Source organism: Callithrix jacchus, chromosome 9 (genome assembly GCF_049354715.1).
Source record: "Callithrix jacchus isolate 240 chromosome 9, calJac240_pri, whole genome shotgun sequence".
NCBI classification, from domain to species: domain Eukaryota; kingdom Metazoa; phylum Chordata; class Mammalia; order Primates; family Cebidae; genus Callithrix; species Callithrix jacchus.
Genome location: NC_133510.1, coordinates 125,733,286 through 125,757,234, shown reverse-complemented (window position 1 = coordinate 125,757,234; position 23,949 = coordinate 125,733,286). Strand labels below are relative to the sequence as shown.

Below are 23,949 nucleotides of genomic sequence, written 5' to 3'. Positions count from 1 at the left end.
TGGCTCAATAGAGCCTCAGCTTAAGGGACTCAGGTGATCCTCCCACCCCAGCATCCCAAGTAGCTAGGACTACCAGCATGCACCAACACACCCAGCTAATTTTTGTATTTTTTTGTAAAGACAGGATTTTGCCATGTTGCCCAGGCAGGTCCCAAACTTCTGAACTCAGGCGATCCGTCAGTCTTGGCTTCCAAAAGTGCTGGGATTACAGGCATAAGCCATTGTGCCCAGCCTCAGTCTCTGGTTTAAAAACAGTTTTCATTATTTTATTTATATTTTATAATGCTAACTAATAACAGGGAGAAGTTAAAATAAAGGCACATATTGCAACATATTTTAAAATGTCTCACATTGCAGGGAATACCTGAAAAAGGAAAATCAAATCTCCATGTTTGCATAACCACAGAAAAGCCTGGAAAGATATGCATGCAACTGTGCATGGAGGTTCTCCTAGGGGTGAAAATGAGAAAACATTCACTTCTTATTTTCTGAAATTAAAGAAAACAGATACTTTAGGAGGACAAAGAGGGCAAGATCACTTGAGCCCAGGAGTTCGAGACCAGCCTGGGAAACATAGGGAAACCCTGTCTCTACAAAAAATTAAAAAATTAGCCAGTCGTAGTGGCACGTGCCTATGGTCCCAGCTACTCAGGAGGCTGAGGTGGGAGGATCCCTTCAGCCAGGGAGGTTGAGGCTGCAGTGAGCCATGACCATGTCACTATACTCCAGCCTGGGCAACAGAGCCAAACCTCATCTCAAACAAAAACAAATTTGTGTCACTTTTATGAAGAGAAAAAAGCTTTCAGAAAAGATCTAATGCTCAAAAGCAAAATACAAATGGTCACTATTTACTTACGTCGGTGTCAGATAAACACCCTATTACTGCCATAGCCTTTGCTTCCCATGCTGTTTCAAAGAGTGATGTGGACTTTGATATGGACTTTGAGCTGCATCTCTTCAGTAAATCCTAAAAAGGGATAAACACATATGTTTTTAAAAAATTAATACCACATACAGCTAGATACAGATATATGGTCTTCATAGATGAGTTTAAAAAAAAAAAACCTAAAATTCTAATGAGTCATGAATGTTGAACAATGGTCTAAAAATACAAAACTGCCAAAACATTAGCCTTTAGTTTTATATGGTACAGAAAATTTAAGAATGAAACATTCTTGAAGAATCTACAAATAAGATTATTGTAGCACATTAATAATGTCCACAAGAAATAATTGCTAATATTTACTGAGCTCATGCTGCTACGATCTCACAATAGCCCTTTGAAGAAAGTATTGTGAAAGGAAAATATCTTGGGCCCCCAAAATCACTAAGGAAAACTTGGGCTGGAAACTGCTTAGGGCAAACCTGCCTCTCATTCTATCAATGTTACCCCTCTTCACTGAGATAGCTGCATATCTGGCTGCCTTCTTTGGAAAGGCTAATTAGAAACTCAAAAGAATGTAACTGTTTGTATATCACCTATCTGTGACCTGGAAGCTCCCCCAACTTGGAGTCTTCCTGCCTTTGCTTCAAGTTGTCCCACCTTTCCAGACCAAACCAATGTACTACTTACATTTGCTGATTGATGTCGCATGTCTCCCTAAAATGTGTAAAACCAAGCTGTGCCCAGACCACCTTGATCACATGTCATCAGGACTTCCCGAGGCTGTGTCATGGGTGCATTCTCAACTGAGGCAAAATAAACTTTCTAAATTAACTGAGACCTGTCTCAATTTTCTGGGTTTATAGTCCTAATATATCACCTTTTGCTCAAGAGGGTTAGTAGCACAATTAACCCACATTCTTAACCAATTCATATGCTGCATGAGTCCGACTGATAAAGCATATGAGATTCCTTAGAGTTAAATATTTATTACAGTGCTACGCCACACAGATCCAAGAAATAAGACTAGATCTAAAGGAAAAGTTACCTCTATGTACAGCAAGAGAAGCTCCTCCTCCTGCAAGTCATGTTCCCTCATGTAAACTCTTATAAACTTCTCCAGGACAGAGGGAATAAGCTCCGGGGCCAGCACTTTATCAAACATTCGAAACACTATGGTGGTTGTATTTTCCTGGATGCCAAAAGAAAGAGGGCATAAATACAGAATCTACCCATAATTTGATATACAATAATTGTTATGACCTTGGACTTTACCTTCTCAAAATCGGATAGGGCTAATTTGCAGTTGTATTTCCTATGCAACGTGATCAACTCTTGCAAGTTATTTACCAAAGTCTTTAGCTGACATACTTCCTCTGTGTTGTGATAATCCTTCTAAAACAAAAGTGTTAAAGTTGTTATGGATATAAAAGAAAAGTGTGAGACAGAAATGGAATCAGAATTCTTTCAGATAAAATAAGAAATGACCCTGGCTATGTACATAAGAGAAAATCTGCAACTTTAAACCAACTTACGCTCTAAATTTTGTAGAATTTAAACTAAATTAGTACAGATCAGAATCTGAAAGAAATTTTTCTTTTAAAAACAATTAGAAAAATTAAGAATATTAGTATAATATTTTTTCAGAATCCAAGTATACATAGTACACAGCATCATTTAGCTAGCACCCAGTAACCCATCTATCTATAGAAATTATATATCACAACCAGATATAAAGGTATAATATTTCCTAAAATTATATAAGAGGAACACAGCTTTCAATACCGATAAAAGTTAACCAAGAGGAAACAGATAAAAACAATGTTTTACAGCAAGAGGAAAAAGTTCTTATATAGAAAAGTTGACTTGATAGATTATAACCTTTGAAAACTAATACTAGGCCAGGTGAGGTGGCTCAAGCCTGTAATCCTAGCACTTTGGGAGGCCGAAGAGGGCAGATCACCTGAGGTCAGGAGTTCAAGACCAGTCTGGCAAACATGGTGAAATCTTGTCTCTACTAAAAAATATAAAAATTAACCAGATGTAGTGGCACACACCTGTAATCCCAGCTACTTGGGAGGCTGAGGCAGAAGAATTGCTTGAATCCAGGAGTGGGAGGTTGCAGTGAGCCAAGATCATGCCACTGTACTCCAGCCTGAGCAACAGAGCAAGACTGTCTCAAAAAAGAAAATATTAATTTTTTTTCTTTTTTTTTTTGGAGATGGAGTCATGCTTGACTCACTGAAACCTCTGCCTCCCAGGTTCAAGTAATTCTTTTGCTGCAGGCTCTCAAAGAGCTGGAACTACAGGCACCCACCACCATGTCTAATTTTTTTGTATTTTTACCAGAGATAGGGTTTCGCCACGTTGATCAGGCTGGTCTTGAACCCTTGACCTCAAATGATCCACCCACCTTGGCCTCCCAAAGTGCTGGGATTACAAGCATGAGCCACAGTGCCAAGCCAAGATTTATTTTTCAAAGGACTGTCATATGCTGCTAATGCAGAAAATCCCAATTATACCACTTAACAGAATATTTATATAGTTCCCCTTCTGGTTGGTTCAACAGAGAAAAGGGTTCATTAAAATAGGTTGGCGGGGCCAGACGCAATGGCTCACACCTATAATCCCAGCACTTTGCGAGACACAGGAGGGTGAATAATTTGAGGTCAGGAGTTTGAAGAACAGTCTGACCAGCTTGTTAAAACCCTGACTCTACTAAAAATACAAAAAAATAATCCAGAAGTGGTGGCGGGTACCTGTAGTACTAGCTACATGGGAGGCTGAATTGTTTGAACCCAGGAAGTGGTGGTTGCAGTGAGCTCAGATTGCACCACTGCACTCCAGCCTGGGCGACAGGGTGAGACTCCATCTCAAACAACCAAACAAAAAATGGGTTGAGGAAGCTGGGCATCATAGCTCACACCTATAATCTCAGCACTTTGGGAGACCCAGGTGGGTGGATCGCTTAGCCCGGGAGTTCAAGACCAGCCTTGGCAACATGGCAAAACCTTGTCTTTACGAAAAACACAAAAATCAGTCAGGCGTGGTGATGCGCATAGGTAGTCCCAGCTACTTAGGAGGCTGATGTGGGAAGATCACTTGAGCCAGGAAGTCGTACCACTATATTCCAGCCTGGGCAACAGAGTGAGACCTTGTTTCAAAAATAAATCAATAATATAGGTTGAAGTTGTAACATAAATATCAGGAAGAAAAAAATTCCAATTTTCCTTCATATGGATTTGAAAGGCACAAAACAAAGGAACAAAAAACAGAAAGTTTAAGAAGATGATATATTTCCAGATACTTCACATACATGCAGACAAACCCTTTCAGGTAAATTGACTGTTTCATTACTAAAAATCTGTTTTCCACATCATACCAAGGAAATCCAACGCCAAGAAGATGCCAATCCCAACTCATCTGGTTTTTCTGCTGTGAAAAATAGCTCTGCCAACTGAAGTCCATTTTCTGGCCAATTTGCCTTTAAAAAATATTACAGACAGTTCAAAACAATGTTTTATGCTGTTGGAAGTGTGAAAAAATGCCTTTTTACTGTTAATTAAATCAGTATTACCTTATCAGTTAATTCAAGGTTCCTGGCTGCTTGTTCCAACCATTTTGCAAGAATTATCTGAAACAGATCATTTAAAAACAAAATTCTTAATAGATAATCACTGATGTAGCTAAAAACGTCCATGATTTTCTTTTATTCCTTTAGAAATTTATTTTGTCCATAAACGTCTTATCTACAATTGTCTTTTTTTTTGTGGGTACACAGCAGGTGTACATACTTGTGGAGTACATGAGATGTGTTAATACAGGCATGATATGTGAAATAATCACATTATGGAGAATAGGGTATCCATCCCCTTTGTGTTACAAACAATCCAATTATACTCTTTTTTTTTTTTTTTTTTTTTTGAAACGGCGTCGTCCTCTGTCTCTCAGGCTAGAGTGCAGTGGTTCAGTCTTGGTTCACCACATCTTCCCCCTCCCAGGTTCAAGTGATTCTTCTGCCTGAGCCTCCCGAGTAGCTGGGACTACAGGTGCTCACCACAATTCCCAGATAATTTTTGTATTTTTATTAGAGATGAGGTTTTACCACATTGGCCAGGCTGGTCTCAAACTCCTGAACTCCTGATCTGCCTGCCTCGGCCTCCTAAAGTGCTAGGATTACAGGCATGAGCCACTGCGCCCAGCCTCTTTTAGTTATTTTTAAACATAGAACTTTTTTTTTTAATCTTTTCTTTCCTTTTCCAGTAATAGCTTTAAGCAATAAATGTAGAATTAAGTTATTATTGACTATAGTCACTCTGCTGTGCAATCAAAAAGTATGTCTTATTCATTCTTTTTTTTTTTTTTTTTTTTTTAATTTAAGATACAGTTTTTCACTCGTGCTCCTTCTGGAGTACAATGGCTCGATCTCAGCTCACTGCAACCTCCTGGGTTCAAGCAATTCTCCTGCCTCAGACTCCCAAGTAGCTGGGATTATAGGAGTATGCCACCACGCCCAGCTAATTTTCATATTTTTAGTAGAGACAGCGTTTCACCATGTTGGTCAGGTTTGTTTCAAACTCCTGACCTCAGGTGATCCACCCACCTCAGCCTCCCAAAGTGATGGGATTACAGGTATGAGCCACCACACCCAGCTTCAGTCTTTCTAAATATTTCTTTTATAGCCATTAACCATACCCACTTCTGCCCGATCACCCCAGAACTCACCCAAGCCTCTGGGAACCATCCTTCTACTCTCTATGTCCATGAGTTCAACTGTTTTGACTTTTAGATCCCACAAATAAGTGAGAACATACGATGTTTGCCTTTCTGTGCCTGGCTTATTTCACTTAACATAATAATCTCCAGTTCCATCCACGTTGTGGCAAATGACAGAATCTCATTCTGAACCATCACAATTGTCTTCTAAGAGACACTTTAATTAACACTGGTATAAGTTAACTAACTGTTCAACTAACTGGTGTTAATGTGACTTAATCTTCAATGAGCTAATGTAAAATATAAAATAAAGTCCTCAAGAGTGGAAATACTTAAGACAACTCACCTGTCCTTCAGGCACAGTCCTTCTTACAAATGGAATCACATCATTTTTAAACCATGGGCACAGCTTTTGCAAAGAGACTGGTGCAGAAATTGAGTTGAGCAAGCTCTCCAGCATTTTCACATCAAATCTGCTTTCAAAGTTTGCCTAAATTGTAAGGAGCGAGAAATTAATATCTGACAAATTTAAACCAAAAGCCTCCCAAATGTTTGACAAAGACATTTTAGGAAGTGATTTTAAGGAATAGCCTACTAACTTAATAATGAGCGCTAAAGGAGATTTACACTATGCAAATGATTCTAGTTGGGAGCTGTGTAGTGCACGAAATGTCACAGCACTGAGTGCCAAATAATTTATCATGTTGCAGAGAAACCAGCGGAGAGAGTATTCTAAGGAAAACTTAACTGGAGGTGACAGTAGGAATTCTAACAAGCAATGCGGCCATTAATGGCATCACAACAAGTTATGACTTTTTGGATCTAATGTTCCAGGCCAACCTTAAGGGGACAGAGACAAGCAATTTCAAGGGAAAATCTTTTCCTACAATCTGAGCTGCAGCAGCAACATCTTCTCCACCAATGCTACATTAGAAAGCCAGGCGTGGTGGCTCATGCCTATAATCCTAGCCCTTTGGGAGGCCAAGCTGGGTGGATCACCTGAGGTCAGGAGTTCAAGAACAGCCTGGCCATCACGGTGAAACCCCATCTTAAAAAAAAAAAAGCCCACTAATAAATTACATAATAATATGCTGCCTTTTGAGCTAAGATTAGGAGTTAGATGACTCTTTTTTGGTTAACTTTTATTTCAAGTTCAGCAGTGTAAGTGTATGTTTGTGGTATAAGTATAGGTTTGTTACGTAGGTGAACTTGTGTCAAGAAAGTTTATTGTGCAAATTATTTCATCACCCAGCAATTAAGCCTATTAACCATTCAGGTATTTTTCCTGATCCTTTATCTGCTCCCATCCTCCACTCTCAGAAAGACACCAGTGTGCTGTTTCCCTCTGTGCATCCATGTGTTCTCATCATTTAGCTCCCAAGAATCTAGACTCTTAATGATTGGATAAAATGAGGTTATACTGTATCCTCACAGTACATAGTACGTCTTCTGATTTAATTTCATTAGAGGACAATTTTCTCTGAGGAAAGTCTCTTTTTTTTTTTCTGAGACAGAGTATCATTCTGTCATCCAGGCTGGAGAGCAATGGCATGATCTTGGTTCACTGCAACCTCCACCTCCCAGGTCCAAGAAATTCTCCTGCCTCAGCCTCCCGAATAGCTGGGACTACAGGAACATGCCACCATGCCCGGCTAATTTTTGTATTTTTGGTAGAGACAATGTTTCACCATGTCGGCCAGGCTGGTCTCAAACTCCTAACCTTAAGTGATCCAACTACCTCGGCCTCCCAAAGTGCTGGGATTACAGGAGTGAGCCAATGTGCCTGGCCAACGGGCTAAGTCTTTTTTATCCCCTTGCCCTTTGCAAAGAAAAGCAAGTCATATTTTAGGAACCAATCAAAAAACACCCCATCACCTAGTCACACTTGCGCTCTGTTAGCTTTCAACATTGATTCAATCACCTAACTCAGGAGCTACAAAGCTGTTAGGGAAAAAATATAAAACATGTTACCCGATGTCGAAGCCAAAGGTACTGTGCACAAACAAGGTTTCCTTCTCTTAGCTGTAAAAAAATATCTTTAAGTTCATCTTCATTATTTAGAAATTCAATCCAAGAACTGCCACTGAATAGACAAATAAGGAAAAATAGTTTAAAAAAAATTAAGGTTATACCTTTTAAGTGCATATCTTTATATGCATTTTAATTAGTTTTGTTCTTCATAAAGTTAAAAACAGTGCAAAGTACATTTCCTTCTTATCTTAGACCCTACAACTCCTGTCATCTTCCCCAGAGCCATGCAGGTTTTGTAGGGCCTTCCTCAGATAATCACTACATGTAGAAATAATTATTTCTCATTCTTGTTTTTGCTTTTTGGAGATGGGATCTCACTTTGTTGCTCAGGCTGGACTTGAATTTCTGGGCTCAAGCAATCCTCCCACCTCAGCCTCCTGAATAGATGAAATTACAGGCATTTTTATTGTATTTTATTTTTTTGAGATGAAGTCTCACTTTGTGGCCCAGGCGGCAGTGAAGTGGAGTAAATCTTGGCTCACTGCAACCTTTATCTCATTGGTTCAAGAAATTCTCAAGCCTCAGCCTCCCAAGTAGCTGGAATTACAAGCATGAGCCACGACTGGCATTACAAAAAGAGTCAGATCATTCTAAAGAGGTGACATTTTCACTAAGTAAAATATAAGTAAATCCAATTTTTATGACTATTAATCAATCAGATGGAAAAGATGAACTTACACATATGAAGATCTACCTCTCTCACTGCTAGGGTGGCCTAGTGAAAAAAGTCCTAGGTAAATTTACTGCTAGAAAGGCAAACAATTAGGGCTGCCTTGGAGCAGCTTCTTGAGCTCACACAGAATGACCTGGGAGCTGCGGGTTACAGGGTGTCTTGGAGTAGCTGTTGTACATGAAATTGTTCTATAATGCCTTGCAATATAAACAATGTTTTGTATTATATAGGACATAATTATTACTGCTAAATAGTAATGTCAGCTACAGAATCCATATAAATCTATATAATCTTAGATATCTTGAGACTTAGAAATGGTTTTCCTAAGATAAGAGTCTCACCCTGTCACCCAGGTTGCAGTAAAATGGCATCATCTTGGCTCACTGCAACCTTGGCCTCCCAGGTTCAAGTGATTCTCCTGCCTCAGCCTTCCCCGAATAGCTGAGATTACAGGTGCATGGAAATTTCTGTATCCTTAGCAGAGTCAGGGTTTTACCATGTTGGCCACACTGGTATCAAATTCCTGACTTCCTGATATGCCCACCTAGGCCTCCAAAAGTGCTGGATTACAGGCGTGAGCTACATGCCCCGTCACAACTTAGAATGTTTTTTTTTTTTTTGAGACAGTCTTCTTCTGTTGCCCAGGCCAGAGTGCAGTGGCACGATCTCGGCTCACAGCAACCCCCACCTCCCAGATTCAAGCAATTCTCCAGCCTCAGCTTCTGGAGTAGCTGGGATTGCAGGTGCGAGCCACCATGCCCCGATAATTTTTGTATTTTTAGTAGAGATGAGGGTTTCATTATGTTGGTCAGGCTGGTTTCAAACTCCTGACCTTGTGATCTGCCCACCTCGGCCTCCCAAAGTGCTAGGATTATAGGCGTGAGCCACTGCACCCAGCCAGAAATGGTTTTAAGAGAGTACTTCTTTGAAGATAAGGAACCAAATACTTCATTTATCCAGAAGAGCTAGATTTTTACTGAGCCTAAGAAGTTGAGGCTGCCGTGGTCTATGATTGTGCCACCGTACTCTAAGCTGGGTAACAGAGCAAGACCCTGTCTCAAAAAAAAAAAAAAGGAATGACAACAAGGATGTTCGGCCAGTTTTGTTGCTGGAAAGACAGTAAAACACCCCCCCAACAGAAACACAAATCACGAAGAGGAATGCTGTAGCTTTTATGACATTCAAAATGTCTATGTAACTTATAATCTAAAAAAAATTTTTTTTGTTTTGAGATCAAGTGCTGTTGCCCAGGCTGGAGTGCAGCAGTGTGATCTCGGCTCATTGCAACCTCCACCTCCTGAGTTAAAGCAACTCTACTGTCTCAGCCTCCCTAGTAGCTGAGATTACAGGTGTTTACCACCACGCCTTGCTCATTTTTGCATTTTAGTAGAGACGAAATTTCGCCATGTTGTCAGGCTGGTCTCGAACTCCTGACCTCAGGTGATACACCTGCCTCCACCTCCCAAAGTACTGGAATCACAGGTGTGAGACACCATGCCTGGCCTAAAAAATTTTAACAGGGAATATACACACCTGAATTTTTCTGGTCCAAATGCTCCATAAAAGGTAGTCAATTTTGCATGAGCTCTTAGCACCTGAAGAAAAAATAATTTAATAATCTGAATTTATATGCAATAATATTGAAATTTTAAAAAGTAAAAATTAATCATTACATTTTACATGTGAATACACATGCACATTTTATCTCAATTCCCACAGGACTTCCTTTATTTAACACATACACACACACACACACACACACACAACACGAGATTAAAAATTTCCAATTACACCCAATTATAAAGGCACACACACATTAATTATAGGTACTCTTTTTTTTTTAGACAGAGTTTCACTCTTGTAGCCAGGCTGGAGTGCAGTGGAGCAATCTCAACTCACTGCAACCTCTGCCTCCCAAGTTCAAGTTATTCTCCTGCCTCAGCCACCAAGCAGCTGGAATGACAGGCGCCTGCCACCACTCCCAGCTAATTTTTGTATTTTTGGTAGAGACAGGGTTTCACCATGTTGGCCAGGCTGGTCTTCAACTGCTGACCTCAGGTGATCCACCCACCTCAGCCTCCCGATGTGCTGGGATTACAGGCATGAGCCACCAAGCCCAGCCTATAGGTACTCTTTAAAATCAGTTTTCTCACTGATTTCTAAGTTCTTATGGCCAAATCCAGCTAGATTACAATATTTACTTTGAACTAAGAATGTAAACATCTATATGCACATGTGCATGCACACATGTATTTTGGCACGATCATAACCATCATCACAGTTTCTCTTCATTTGAATGTTTAGCAGGTACCAGGTACTATGCACAACAGTTTATAGGAATTATTTCCTTTGATCCCAAAATGACCTTATAAAGTATGTACCTATTATCATTTTGCAGATAAGAAAACTAAGGTATTAAAATATCTTGCTTTTGATAAAATATGGGCCTATCTTGAATAGAAAACATATCATAAAGGTATATTCACCCACATATTAACCTATACATCTAATGTAATTACCTCTTTCAAGCCATCAGAATAAATGAGAAGAGTTTTATCTTCTTTCTTCAAAAGCTAAGAATAATAAGAAATACAGTTAGAAGAAAATCTACTCTTAGCTATTTAATAAAAGATGAATTTTTGTGAATAAAAAAAAATTTTTTTTTGAGCTGGAGTTTCACTCCAGTTGTCTAAGCTGAGGTGCAATGGCACAATCTCAGCTCACCTCAGCCTCCACCACCTGGGTTCAAGTGATTCCTCTGCCTCAGCCTCCCAAGTAGCTGAGATTACAGGCACCGGCCACCACGCCCAGCAAAAACAAAAATTTTTTTTAACAAATTGCATTTAAGTGTGAAATGAATATTAAAGTATAAATAAATGACTTTTTAAAAAAAGTAATGCTTTGGCTGGGGGCGGTGGCTCATGCCTGTAATCCAAGCACTTTGGGAGCCTGAGACAAGTGGACTGCCTGACCTCAGGAGTTTGAGATGACTCTGGGCAACACGGTGAAACCCTGTCTCTACTAAAATACAAAAAAATTAGCAAGGCATGGTGGCACGCGCCTGTGGTCCCAGCTACTAAGGAGGCTGAGGCACGAGAATCCCTTGAACCCAGGAGGCTGAGCTTGCTGTGAGCCGAAATGGTGCCACTGCACTCCAGCTTGGGGTACAACATGAGACTCTATCTCAAATAAAAAATAATAAATAAAAATAAATAGCAACAATACTCATCGGTCATTGCAAAAATGGCATTATTTGCAATCACAAAAACTGCATGTAAAAAAAGGTCTATGACAGGAAAAGAAACCATTTTTTATTTTATCTTTATTATTATTGTTATTTTGAGACTGGGTCTTGCTCTGTCATCCAGGCTGAAGTGCAGTGATGGAATCTCCACTCACTGCTACCTCTCTGCCTCATGGGTTCAAGCAATTCTCTTTCCTCAGCCTTCCAAGTAGCTGGGATTACAAGCATGTGCCATCATGTCCAGCTAACTTTTTTTCATATTTTTAGTATAGACGGGGTTTCACCATATTGGCCAGGCTGCTCTCGAACTCCTGACCTCAAGTGATCTGCTTGCCTGGGCCTCCCAAAGTGCTGGGATTGCAGGCATGAGCCACTGCACCCAGCAAAGAATCCATTTTTAAAAAATTATTTCTTAGGTATAAGACAAATTAATATACACAAACAGTATCAAAACTTACCCTCCGGCCAGGCAAGGTGGCTCATGCCTGTAGTCCCAGCACTTTGGGAGGCCAAGGCAGGCAGATCACAAGGTCAGAAGTTTGAGACCAGCCTGGCCAACATAGTGAAACCCTATCTCTACTAAAAATACAAACAATTAGCTGGGCATGGTGGAGCATACCTGTAGTCCCAGCTGCTTTGGAGGCTGAGGCAGGAGAATCACTTGAACCCAGAAGGGGGAGGTTGCGGTGAGCTGAAATTGCGTTACTGTACCCCAACCTAGGTGACACAGCAAGACTCCGTCTCAAAAAAGAACTTACCCTCCCACCTTACATCCATTAGTGCTGGGATTACAGCCACTGCACTTGGCCCAATATCTCAAATACATGAGAGTCTGAGGCAGGAGGATTGCTTGAGCCCAAGAGTTTGAGGCTGCAATGCATTACAATTGCACTCCATCCTGGTGAGAGCAAAACTCTGTCTCAAAAACAAAAAGTATTAGCAAAGATGTGGAGAAATTGGAACATTCATACAGTGTGGCTGAAAATGTGAAATGGCATGGTCACTGTGGAAACTAATATGGTTCCCGAAAAAAATTAAAGAGAGAATTAGGGCCTGATGTGGTGGCTAGTGCCTGATATCCCAGCACTTTGGGAGGCCAAGGTGGGCGGCAGATCATCTGAGGTCAGGAGTTCGAGACCAGCCTGGCCAACATGGTGAAACCCTGTCTCCACTAAAACTGCACAAATTAGCTGGGCGTGGTAGCACTCATCTATAATCTCAGCTACTCAGGAAGCTGAGGGGAGAGAATCACTTGAGCTGGGGAGTGGTGGGTGGGAGGGACGGAGGTTGTAGCAAACCAAGATCATGCCACTGCACTCTAGCCTGGGCGACAGTGAGACTCTGTCTCAAAAAAAGAGAATCAGGATATGACCCAACATTCCCACTTCTGGGTATATACTCCAAAGAACTGAAAGAGGGACTCAAATAGACATCTGTATACCCATGTTCATAGCAGCATTATGCACAGCAGCAAAAATGTGGAAATAAGAAGTTAGAGTTAGGGTCAGAGTCAGGGACCATAGATAAACAAAAAGGAAAGAAATTCTGTCATTTGCAACATAAATGAACCTAGAGGATATTATGCTAAGTGAAATAAGCCAGTTACAAAAGACAAGTACTATATGATTCCATATAATATAAAGTACTTAGAGTAGTCAAAATTACATACATAGACAGTAAATGGTTTGCCAGGGCCTGGGAAGACCAGGAAATGGGAAGTCAGTGTTTAATGGGCAGAGTTTCAGTTTCATAAAGATGAAAAGACTTGGGGAGTTGGATGATGGTTGCATGTGATTATAAATGTATTTAATACCACTAAATTTTAAAATGGTTAAGATAGGCAGGATGCAGTGGCTCACGCCTATAATCATGGTACTTTGGGAGGCCGAGACAGGAAGATCATTTGCAGTCTGGAATTCGAGAACAGTCTGACTGACATGGTGAAACCTCGTCTCTACTAAAATATAAAAATTAACCAGGTGTGGTGGCAGGCACCTATAATCTCAGCTACTCGGGAGGCTGAGGTAGAAGAATCACTTGAACCCAGGAGGAAGAGGCTGCAGTGAGCAGAGATCACGCCACTGCACTCCAGCCTGGGCAACAGTGTGAGACTCTCTCTCAAAAATAAAATAATTATTTTTAAAAAAAAAAAGGTTAAGATGGTAAATTTCATATTTATGTATTTTTTTTTTAACAAAACAAAAACAAAATTGGGGGAAAATGTAGAAATAACCCAAATGTCCATTAATCGATAAATGGAGAAACAAAATGTGGTATATCCATAAAATAGGATATTATTTGGCAATAAAAAGAAATATAGCACTGACACATGCCACAGCATGAATGAACCCTGAAAATATTATGCTAAGTGAAAGAAATCAGACATAAAGGACACATATACAACTCCATTTATTTGAACTGTCCAGAATAGGCAAGTCTAGAGAGACAGGAGGTAAATTATAGTGTTTTCCTGAACCTGGGGGACTGCAGGAATAGGGAATGACTATTAATGGAATAGAGGTTCTCTTTTTTTTCTTTTTGATACAATGTCTCTCTCTGTCACCCAAGCTGCAGTGTAGTGGCACAGTTTCGGCTCACAGCAATCTCTGCCTCCCAGGTTCAAGAGATTCTCTTGCCGCAGCCTACTGAGTAGCTGGAATTACAGGAGGACACCACAACACCCGGCTAACTTTTATATTTTTAGTAGACACGGGGTTTCACCATGTTGTACAGACTGGTCTCGAACTCCTGACCTAAGATGACTTGCCCCCCTCTGCCTATAACTACTGGAATTATAGGCATGACCCACTGTGCCTGGCCATTTAAACTTTTTAATTTGTTTTATTTCTGTTTTGAGACGGAGTCTCACTCTGTCATCAGGCTGGAATGCAGTGGCACGATCTCAGCTCATTGCAACCTCCACCTCCCGGGTTCAAGCAATTCTCCTGCCTCGCCTCTCAAGTAGCTAAGACCACATGCACATGCTACCACGCCCAGCTAATTTTTGTATTTTTGGTAGAGACAGGGTTTCACCATTTTGGTCAGGATAATCTCGATCTCTTGACCTTGTGATCCACCCACCTTGACCTCCCAAAGTGCTGGGATTACAGACATGAGCCACCGCATCCAGCCAATTTAACTTAACTTTTTATTTTGTTTTGTTTTGGAGACAAAGTCTTAGGCTATCACCCAGGCTGGAGTGCAGTGGCGTGATCTTGGCTCACTGCAACCTCCGCCTTCTGGGTTCAAGCAATTCTCCTGCCTCACCCTCCCGAGTAGCTGGGATTACAGTTGTGCACTACCATGTCCGGCTAATTATTGTATTTTTAGTAGAGATAAGAGTCTCACCATGCTGGCCAGGCTGGTCTTGAACTCCTCCTTACCTCAGGTGGTCCACCTGCTATGGCCTCCCAAATTGCTGGGATTACAGGTCTGAGCCACTGAACTCAGCCCTAAATTCATTTTTTCAGATAAAGTCTCACTCTGTCGCCCATACTGGAGTGCAGTGGTGCAATTTCAGCTCACCACAACCTCCGTCTCCCAGCTTCAAGCGATTCTCATTGCCTCAGCCTCCCAAATAGCAGGAACTACAGGCGCATGCCACCACACCCAGTTAATTTTCATATTTTTAGTAGAGATGGGATTTTACCATGTCGGCCAGGCTGGTCTCGAACTCCTGACCTCAAGTGATTCACCCACCTTGGCCTCCCAAAGTGCTGGGATTAAGATGTGGGCCACTGCATCTGGCCTGAGATAGAGGTTCTTTTTTGGAGAGGTTTAAAAGTTCTAAAATTGACGATGATGCTTGCACAACTCAATGAATATATTAAAAACCACTGAACTGTATACTTTAAATAGGTGAATTGTACAGGATATGAGTTATCTCCATAAAGCTGCTATAAAAACTTTTTTATTAATGATACACATAGAGGATAGGAGAAAAAAATATATTTGAGGTGGTAGACTTATGAGAGATTAAAGCAAATTATCCCGACCAAAAAAAACCCCCAAAATACAAAAAAATGAACCTACCCTGGTTTTGGCATAATTCAGCATTTCTTGAGTGGTTTCATAGGTTATCCACTGAGCCTTCAGGCAGTAATTCACCACAAATTCATCATCCTGTTTCACAAATGCCAGACACAGTAAGGCAACCTAATGTTGATCAACACATCAATCTCAGTATTCCAGTATATGACAAGGAAAACATACCTGGATTTTATGCAGATTTTCCTTAGCGTCATCTATAAGTTGTTGCCATTCAGTCTGTTCACTGGCATCCACAGAACTCAAAGCCAGTTTCTCTAATATATGATTTGACTTGACCTTGTAAACAGGCTGTAATATAAATATGCCACATCAAGCAATTTGAAGTACAATAATACCAGAGGATGGCTTATTCTCACAGTAAGCTAAGACAAACTACTATGAAAAAGGTGAATCATCAGGCGCGCCAGGAATAAGGTTTAGAGAAAGTAACATTTAGATATCTGAGAGATAATCCAGATTATTAGCAGGTATGGAACGATTTATGTTGAGCCCTTATTAAACATGTCAAGCAGTATACTTACTAACAGCTTCATATGAGCTAAGATATGAAATCTACATATCCATCAACAGATAATTGAATAAAGATGCACAATAAAATATTGTTCAGTCTAGAAGCTGCTATCCATCAACAGACAAGTGAATGAAGAAAATGTGGTATATTTGCACAATAAAATATTGTTTAGTCTAGAAGCTGCATGTAGTGCCAGCCTGCTCAGGAGGCCAAGGCGGGATGATAATTTGAGACCAGGAGTTCGAGGCCAGCCTGGGCAACATGGTAAGATCCTACATATTTAAAAAAAGGGAAAATTGGTCATTTGCAACAACATGGATAAACCTGAAAAACATTATGCTCTTTCCCTTTTTTTTTTTTTTTTTTTTTTAAGACACTGTCTTGCTCTGTTGCCAGGCGCCAGGCTGGAGTGCAGTGGCACAATCTTGGCTCACTGCAACCTCTGCCTCCAGGGTTCAAGCAATTCTCCTCAGCCTCCTGAGTAGCTGGGACTACAGGCACATGCCACCACACCCAGCTAATTTCTGTATTTTTAGTAGAGACGGGGTTTCACCATGTTGGCCAGTATGGTCTCGATCTCTTGACCTGGTGATCCGCCGGCCTTGGCCTACCAAAGTGCTGGGGTCACTCTTTCCTATGAATCTCTACTTGACTTCAGTCATATCTTAATTATAGGCCTATTCACAGTAAATTCCAATTACGTTTTACATGTCTGTCACCTAAGCCTCTAGCACATGAGCAAATGCTTGTTTGGTGAACAAATTAATACATGAATGATTACCTCAACATCTAGTCCAAACTGAATTGCAAAGCTCTCAGCTTCAGCAAATCTGTGTTTGTGAAGTAACCGACTCAATCTGATAAGTTGGAAAAGAAACTTTGTTAAATGCTTATTAATCAGGGAATTTAAGTTATTAACTAAAGGGTAAAGCTTAAAAGAAAATGAGAATTTACCTGTTTTCTGGTAAAGCTTCTGTAAGACATCTGAGTACTAACACAGAGACCGAGTCTTCAGACAATCTGGAAAAAAGTGTTCACTATAAATACACTTGGCTTTTAATATTTATATGTAAAATTTAATGTAGCTATTACTTAACATGATAAAACATGACCTACTTGGGATCATTTTTGCAAATTCCTTCTAAAAGGTATATGGTATCCTACAATAACAACAAAAACATGATTAAAATTCCAATATAAGAGCAATGTGTATAATTACTAGAGTAACGACTGGTTCAGGCACAAATTATCCATCAGTGGATTTTAAAACTGGGTATCCCATAAATATACATGCCTACTATGTACCCACAAAAATTTAAGAAAAAAAAAGCACCAGGAAAAATTGACTAAGAAAAAAAATTCCCACAGACTAAAAATAATATCACACAAGTTACTTATTAACCATTAAGGTAAAAACACTTTACAAATGGAGAAATCTAACAGAACTGCCTTAACCAAATGGTCAAATTTAAAATTACCCATAACAGGACAAATGAATACTATGAGACCCTTAATGTGATGTTTAGAAAACAGCATTACCTGTGCAGTATTTGTGCGGAAAAAGCTTAACATGAATCTAATCATGGTGAAACAATCAAATAAATTCAAATAGAGAGACATTCTACAAAACCACAGGGTGGGACTCTTCAAAAATGTCAATGTCTTAAAAGACAAAAAAAATGAGCCAGATGCGATGGCTCACACATGTAATCTCAGCACTTTGGAGAGTCAGGCCAAGAAGCTCACTTGAGCCCAAAAGCTTGAGTTTAACCCAGGAAACATAGTGAGAACTCCTCTCTACAAAAAATTTTAAAATTAGCCAGGGGTGGGCACAACGACTCATGTCTGTAATTCCAGCACTTTGGGAGGCCGAGGCAGGCAAATCACCTAAAGTCAGGAGTTTGAGACCAGCCTGAGTAACATGGAAAAATCCCATCTCTACTAAAAATACAAAATTAGCCGTACTCCTTGTAATCCCAGCTACTCAGGAAGATGAGGCAGGAGAATCTCTTGAACCCAGGAGGTGTAGGTTGTGATAAGCAGAGATCGTACCACTGCACTCCAGTCTGGGCAACAAGAGCAAAACTCCGTCTCAAAAAATAAAAAATTGGCTGGGCGCGGTGGCTCACGCCTGTAATCCCAGCACTTTGGGAGGCCGAGGTGGGTGGATCACAAGGTCAAGAGATCGAGACCATCCTGGTCAACATGGTGAAACCCCGTCTCTATTAAAAATACAAAAATTAGCTGGGCATGGTGGTACGTGCCTATAATCCCAGCTACTCTGGAGACTGAGGCAGGAGAATTGCCTGAACCCAGGAAGCGGAGGTTGCGGTGAGCTGAGATTGCGCCATTGCACTCCAGCCTGGGTAACAAGAGCGAAACTCCATCTCAAAAAAAAAAAAAAAAGACTCAAAAAATAAAAAATTAGCCTGGCCTGGTGGTGCACACCTATAGTCCCAGCTCTTCAGGAGGCTCACTCAAGCCTAGGAGTTGGAGGCTGTAGTGAGCTATAATTGTGCCACTGTACTATAGCTTGGACAAAAAAGCAAGACTCTGTCTCAAAAAAACAATTAGGGAACTGTTCTACATCAGACTACCACATGACCATGACAACTAAATTTGATGAGTGATTCTTGACTAGATCATTGTTGGGAAAAGCAGCAAAGGAGAAAGGACTTACAGAGTGCCTAAATTGGTTATGAGTAACATATAAACAAGGAATAACAAACTGTGGAAGGCCACAGGAGGCCTCTGAGGAGGAAAGCCTCTCCATGCCTCATGTTCCAGTGCAGGGTGACCTAGTCTCTGTTACCATAAATATTGTGCTCAAGGATGTAAAACCCCTTCGTAGCACTATGACATAGCCAGACTTGTAGGCTTCTTGTAAGGCCCGTGTTCCATCAGCTGTACATAGATAATAAGCTAAAGATAACCAAATGTTCTTGTTTTGTGAAACTCCTAAACCACCGCTGTTATCAATCCTTAGAATGACACATCAGTTCCGGCTCACTGAGTCATTCCACCATCACTTCAACCCTACTCTATAGATCAAAGTGACTGTAATCAATAAATAGTGTGGATGATCAGAGCTCTGGGCCTTCACTGCCTCCTCCAAAGTAATAAACTGATGGCCCCCTGGTCCCACTGTCACTCTTAATCTGTCTTTTTCTCATTCCTTTATTGCCACCGAACTTGGGGTACCTACAGGTGATGTAGGGCTGGCTCCCTACAGATCATGAATAAGAAAAAATATAGCATTAAAGTAATTGGCCCAATTGGTAAAATTTGAATCTAGAAGAGTTTATAATAAATAGTACTGTATTTATGTTACATTTTTTGAGTGTGATAATTGCATTGTATAAGAATGTCCTTATTTTTAGGAGATACCTGCTGAAGATTTAGGCATGACAGGTCATGATGTCTACAAGTAATTTCTAAATGGCTTGGAAAAATACAGTGTGTGTATAAAAAATGAAAGAAATGTGTTACATACTTTTTAAAATACGCAAATTAGTTACATAAATACGAAAATTGGTTACATAAATATGTAAGAGCAGGTTTACATATAGCCTCCACCTCCCATTATGATTTATACTTCCTGTAGAGAAACAAGAAAGAATAAGCAGATGACTGGTGTTTTATTTGATTAATTTTCTTTTCTTTCTTTCTTTTTTTTTTTGAGACGGAGTTTCGCTGTTGTTACCCAGACTGGAGTGCAATGGCACAATCTCAGCTCACCGTAACCTTCGCCTTCTGGGTTCAAGCAATTCTTTTGCCTCAGCCTCCCAAGTAGCTGGGACTATAGGCACGCACCACCATGCCCAGCTAATTTTTGTATTTTTAGTAGAGACGGGGTTTCGCCTTGTTGACCAGGATGGTCTAGATCTCTTGATCTCGTGATCCACCCTCCTCAGCCTCCCAAAGTGCAGGGATTATAGGCGTGAGCCATGGCGCCTGGCCCTTTTTCTTTTTTTTTAATATGATGACTTACCTTGGACAAATAATTATATTTGAGAATCTCTATTAATAAATATAGTTAAAAACCTGAGACTTATCCAGGTTTCCACTAGGTTCCACTAATGCTTAGCTTTCAGTGATCCCTTATTAGATACTGGATAAAGAAAAAAGCAGTTAAAAATATACTTTAAAATGCAAATAAACTTACTGCGCTAATTCCTGTTTGGACCAGAGAAGAAACGCTAGATACTTCCAAAGAATATAGTATTTCCATTGTAGGTAATGAATAAACCATGAGGTTTTTCATCTAAGAAAAATAGCAGAGCAATTAATTTAGCAGATCAATTTAAACCTGCAAACACAAAACAACATTTCACAGTTAAGAGCAGATTAAAACACATGGGAGCAGTGGGGCACAGTGGCTCATGCCAGTAATCCTAGCACTTTGGGAGGCTGAGGCAGGTGGGTTGCCTGAGCGCAGGAGTTTGAAACCAGCCTGGGCAACATGGCAAAATGCCATTTCTACTAAAGTACAAAAAAATTAGCCAGGTGTGGTGGTGCACGTCTGTAATTCCAGCTTCTCAGGAGGCTGAGGAAGGTTAATTGCTGGAACCTGGAGGCAGAAGTTGTGGTAAGCTGAGATTGCCCACTGCAATCCAGTCAGGGTTAAAGAGTGAGACTCTGTCTCTAAATAAATAAATAAATAAAACACACAGTATAAAGCTACATGCAAAAAGTAAGCATTTATAAGTTTGTTACTGTATGATTTATTTTATTTGAGTTTCTCCTCTCAAAAGAAAAATCAGTCAAGATTTATAACTTTTTATTTTAAATGGGAAAAAAAGAGTTCTAGGCCGGGCGTGGTGGCTCACGCCTGTAATCCAAGCACTTTGGAGGCCAAGGCAGGCGGATCACCTGAGGTAGAAAGTTCAAGACCAGCCTGACCAACATGGTGAAACCCCGTCTTTAAAAAAAAAAAAAAGTTCTGCAGGACTATTTCTGATTGTCAAGTTTCGCGTGAACTAAGAGCTAATATGCTGTACTATTTAACATTTAATTTTGTATTAGCTAATGCTTTTTCTAACACACAATATGGACATGATATAAAATTTTCCAATACCTTCTTATTAGCTGTAGCTGTCAGAGCTATTAATTTGAGATTCGTTATTCCTTGCCTAAAAGATAAAAGAAGCTTTAAATAATTCAAATAAGCTTTTACACAATAAAAACATATAATGTCATCTGTCAATTTTAAAAAGTATGCCTTGCCAATTGCAAGACATAGTAAACTAAGTTAAAGTGACACTCTTGCATAAAAAATAAAACGTACATTGTAGTAGACACTGTATTCCATTTCTGCATGTTTATTCACCAGTGATAGTTTCTAACACATTCACTTGGAGGTTCATATTGCCTACTTATTCCCAATGAATTTTCCAAACAATAAATCAGTCTTAACTCTGTCAGACTGTTTGAGTATTGTTTAAAATGCAGAACATAATAAATAATTTGAACAAAACACGACAAGAAACTTGGTGCTAACAGAAGGGAAATGACTACTAGCCATAGTCATAACGTACCACGTGACGGACGAAGGAGAATCTGCTTCTGTAGTAAGAAGAAACTCTTCTATGTGAAGACAGGGCCAGTTCCATACAGGAGTTAGAGAGTAAATATCCCATAAACTCAGCACGTTCTGAAATAAAGACATTTCATTTACATGTCTTTTTTTTTTTAAGATGAAGTTTCACTCTTGTCGCCAGGCCAGAGGGCAGTGGTGGAATCTTGGCTCACTGCAACCTCGCCTCCTGGTTTCAAGCAATTTTCCTGCCTCAGCCTCCTGAACAGCTAGGATTACAGGCGCCCACCACCACACCTAGCTAATTTTTTACATTTTTAGTAGAGACTGGGTTTCACCATGTTGGCGAGGTTGGTCTTGAATGCCTGACCTCAGGTGGTCTACCCACCTAAGCCTCCCAAAGTGCTGGGATTGCAGGTGTGAGCCACTACGCATGGCCTGAAATGTACATTTTTAATCATTAGGAAGACATGTAGGCCAGGTGCAGTAGTTCACAACTGTAATCCCAGCACTTTGGGATGCTTAGGTGGATGGATCACCTGAAGTCAAGAGTTCAAAACCAGCCTCACCTGAAGTCAGTAGTTCGAAACCAACCTGGCCAACATGATGAAACCCCATCTCTACTATAAATACAAAAAATTAGCCTGGAATGGTGGTGGGCACCTGTAATCCCAGATACTTGGAAGGCTAAGGCAGGAGAATCACTTGAACCCAGGAGGTGGAGGTTGCAGTGAGCTGAGACAGTCCCATTGCACTCCAGCGTGGGCAACAAGAGCAAAACCCTGTTCCAAAAAAAAAAAAAAAAATTTACATTTCAGGATCAACTTTTTGATGCATATACTGAAATAAAACATAGTACAGAAGATAGTAATACACTCTAACTAAAACCCTTGCCTTTGTAAGTCTGACAACATTTTTGTTGTAAAACATGATATCATGTAAAAACATTAAATGAGAAACAAGAAACATACATCAGTATCAAGAATAAAAAGTAGACTGTCTATCAGCTGGAACTTCTTTGCACCTACAAAAGAGAAAATAAGATATCTAAGGATTTTATTTCAATGTTTCATATATCTAAACAGTAAACTAACATATTTACGGAAAGGCAAAACTACATAATTACTAGTTCCCATTTTCATGTATTCCTGTCTCTATTTCTGTTAGGTGATCACTAAAATGTTAAAACCAGCCAGGCACAGTGGCTCCCGCCTGTAATCCCAACACTTTGGGAGGCCGAGGCAGGTGGATCATGAGGTCAGGCGATCAAGACCATCCTGGCTAACACAGTGAAACTCCCGGCTCTACTAAAAATACAAAACATTAGTCAAGCGTCATGGCACATGCCTGTAATCCCAGCTACTTGGGAGGCTGAGGCAGGAGATTTGCTTGAACCCAGGAGGCAGAAGTTGCAGTGAGCCAAGAGCACGTCACTGCATTCCAGCCTGGGCGACAGAGGGAGACTTCTTCTCAGGAGTCGGGGGGGCGAGGCTGGGCACGGTGGCTCAAGCCTGTAATCCCAGCACTTTGGGAGGCCGAGGCAGGTGGATCAAGAGATCGAGACCATACTGGTCAACATGGTGAAACCCCGTCTCTACTAAAAATACAAAAAATTAGCTGGGCATGGTGGCGCGTGCCTGTAATCCTAGCTACTCAGGAGGCTGAGGCAGGAGAATTGCCTGAACCCAGGAGGCAAAGGTTGCAGTGAGCCGAGATCACGCCACTGCTCCCCAGCCTGGGTAACAACAGCAAAACTCCACCTCAAAAAAAAAAAAAAAAAAAGTAAAACCTCCCTAAATGAAGAGTAACAACTGTAACATGTCAAGAATAGTTCTGTATATGAACAACCATCAGACTATTCTGGCTTGTTTCAAAGAGCGGTAGGGTAAAATGGTCTATACGTCAGCCTAAGTACACTGACATAAAAATTAAAACTCACTAATAATTGCCTAAAGCAATTTCATTAACTTACCTTTGATAATCTCTGCATCAATAAGGTTCTTAACTGTCATTCCTTTCTTGAAAGAATCTGGTTCCCATTTTGAGAATGCATAATTACCAGTTCCCTAAAAAAATGAACACAGCACATCAAATGCAAATTTCATTCTTAGACCTGAGCCTCCTCAAAGTAGAAACCTGTAAGTTTTATAGGTTACTAATTTCAAAATATATTTACATATTCTAACTTATCTAAATTTTATCTTCTAGTTCCTCTCATGGTTTCAGAAGAGAATGAAAAAAAAACAGTGTACTATTAGAATTCATGGTTATTGGGAGGCTTGGTGGCTCAGGCCAGTTGTCCTGA

The 23,949-nt window shown here is 40.3% G+C and overlaps 1 protein-coding gene across 2 annotated transcripts in view; it reads right to left on the bottom strand.

The window, feature by feature from the left end:
* Positions 1 to 23,949, bottom strand: part of KNTC1 (kinetochore associated 1) — a 102,213-nt gene that overhangs the window by 57,928 nt on the left and 20,336 nt on the right. Inside the window, exons 9-27 of one of the 2 annotated variants that reach the window (XM_035257977.3) lie at positions 23,617 to 23,710; positions 22,616 to 22,668; positions 21,646 to 21,761; positions 21,186 to 21,240; positions 20,274 to 20,372; positions 17,225 to 17,268; positions 17,063 to 17,128; positions 16,890 to 16,965; positions 15,760 to 15,885; positions 15,580 to 15,669; positions 10,823 to 10,876; positions 9,837 to 9,898; positions 7,571 to 7,682; positions 5,946 to 6,089; positions 4,461 to 4,517; positions 4,266 to 4,367; positions 2,159 to 2,278; positions 1,932 to 2,075; positions 857 to 967 (exon numbers count right to left, since the gene is read on the bottom strand). In XM_035257977.3, coding sequence (XP_035113868.2) covers positions 857 to 967; positions 1,932 to 2,075; positions 2,159 to 2,278; positions 4,266 to 4,367; positions 4,461 to 4,517; positions 5,946 to 6,089; positions 7,571 to 7,682; positions 9,837 to 9,898; positions 10,823 to 10,876; positions 15,580 to 15,669; positions 15,760 to 15,885; positions 16,890 to 16,965; positions 17,063 to 17,128; positions 17,225 to 17,268; positions 20,274 to 20,372; positions 21,186 to 21,240; positions 21,646 to 21,761; positions 22,616 to 22,668; positions 23,617 to 23,710 — 1,725 coding nt within the window. The remainder of the gene's footprint in view (positions 1 to 856; positions 968 to 1,931; positions 2,076 to 2,158; positions 2,279 to 4,265; positions 4,368 to 4,460; positions 4,518 to 5,945; positions 6,090 to 7,570; positions 7,683 to 9,836; positions 9,899 to 10,822; positions 10,877 to 15,579; positions 15,670 to 15,759; positions 15,886 to 16,889; positions 16,966 to 17,062; positions 17,129 to 17,224; positions 17,269 to 20,273; positions 20,373 to 21,185; positions 21,241 to 21,645; positions 21,762 to 22,615; positions 22,669 to 23,616; positions 23,711 to 23,949) is intronic. The other variant, XM_078337550.1, reaches the window with a different exon arrangement.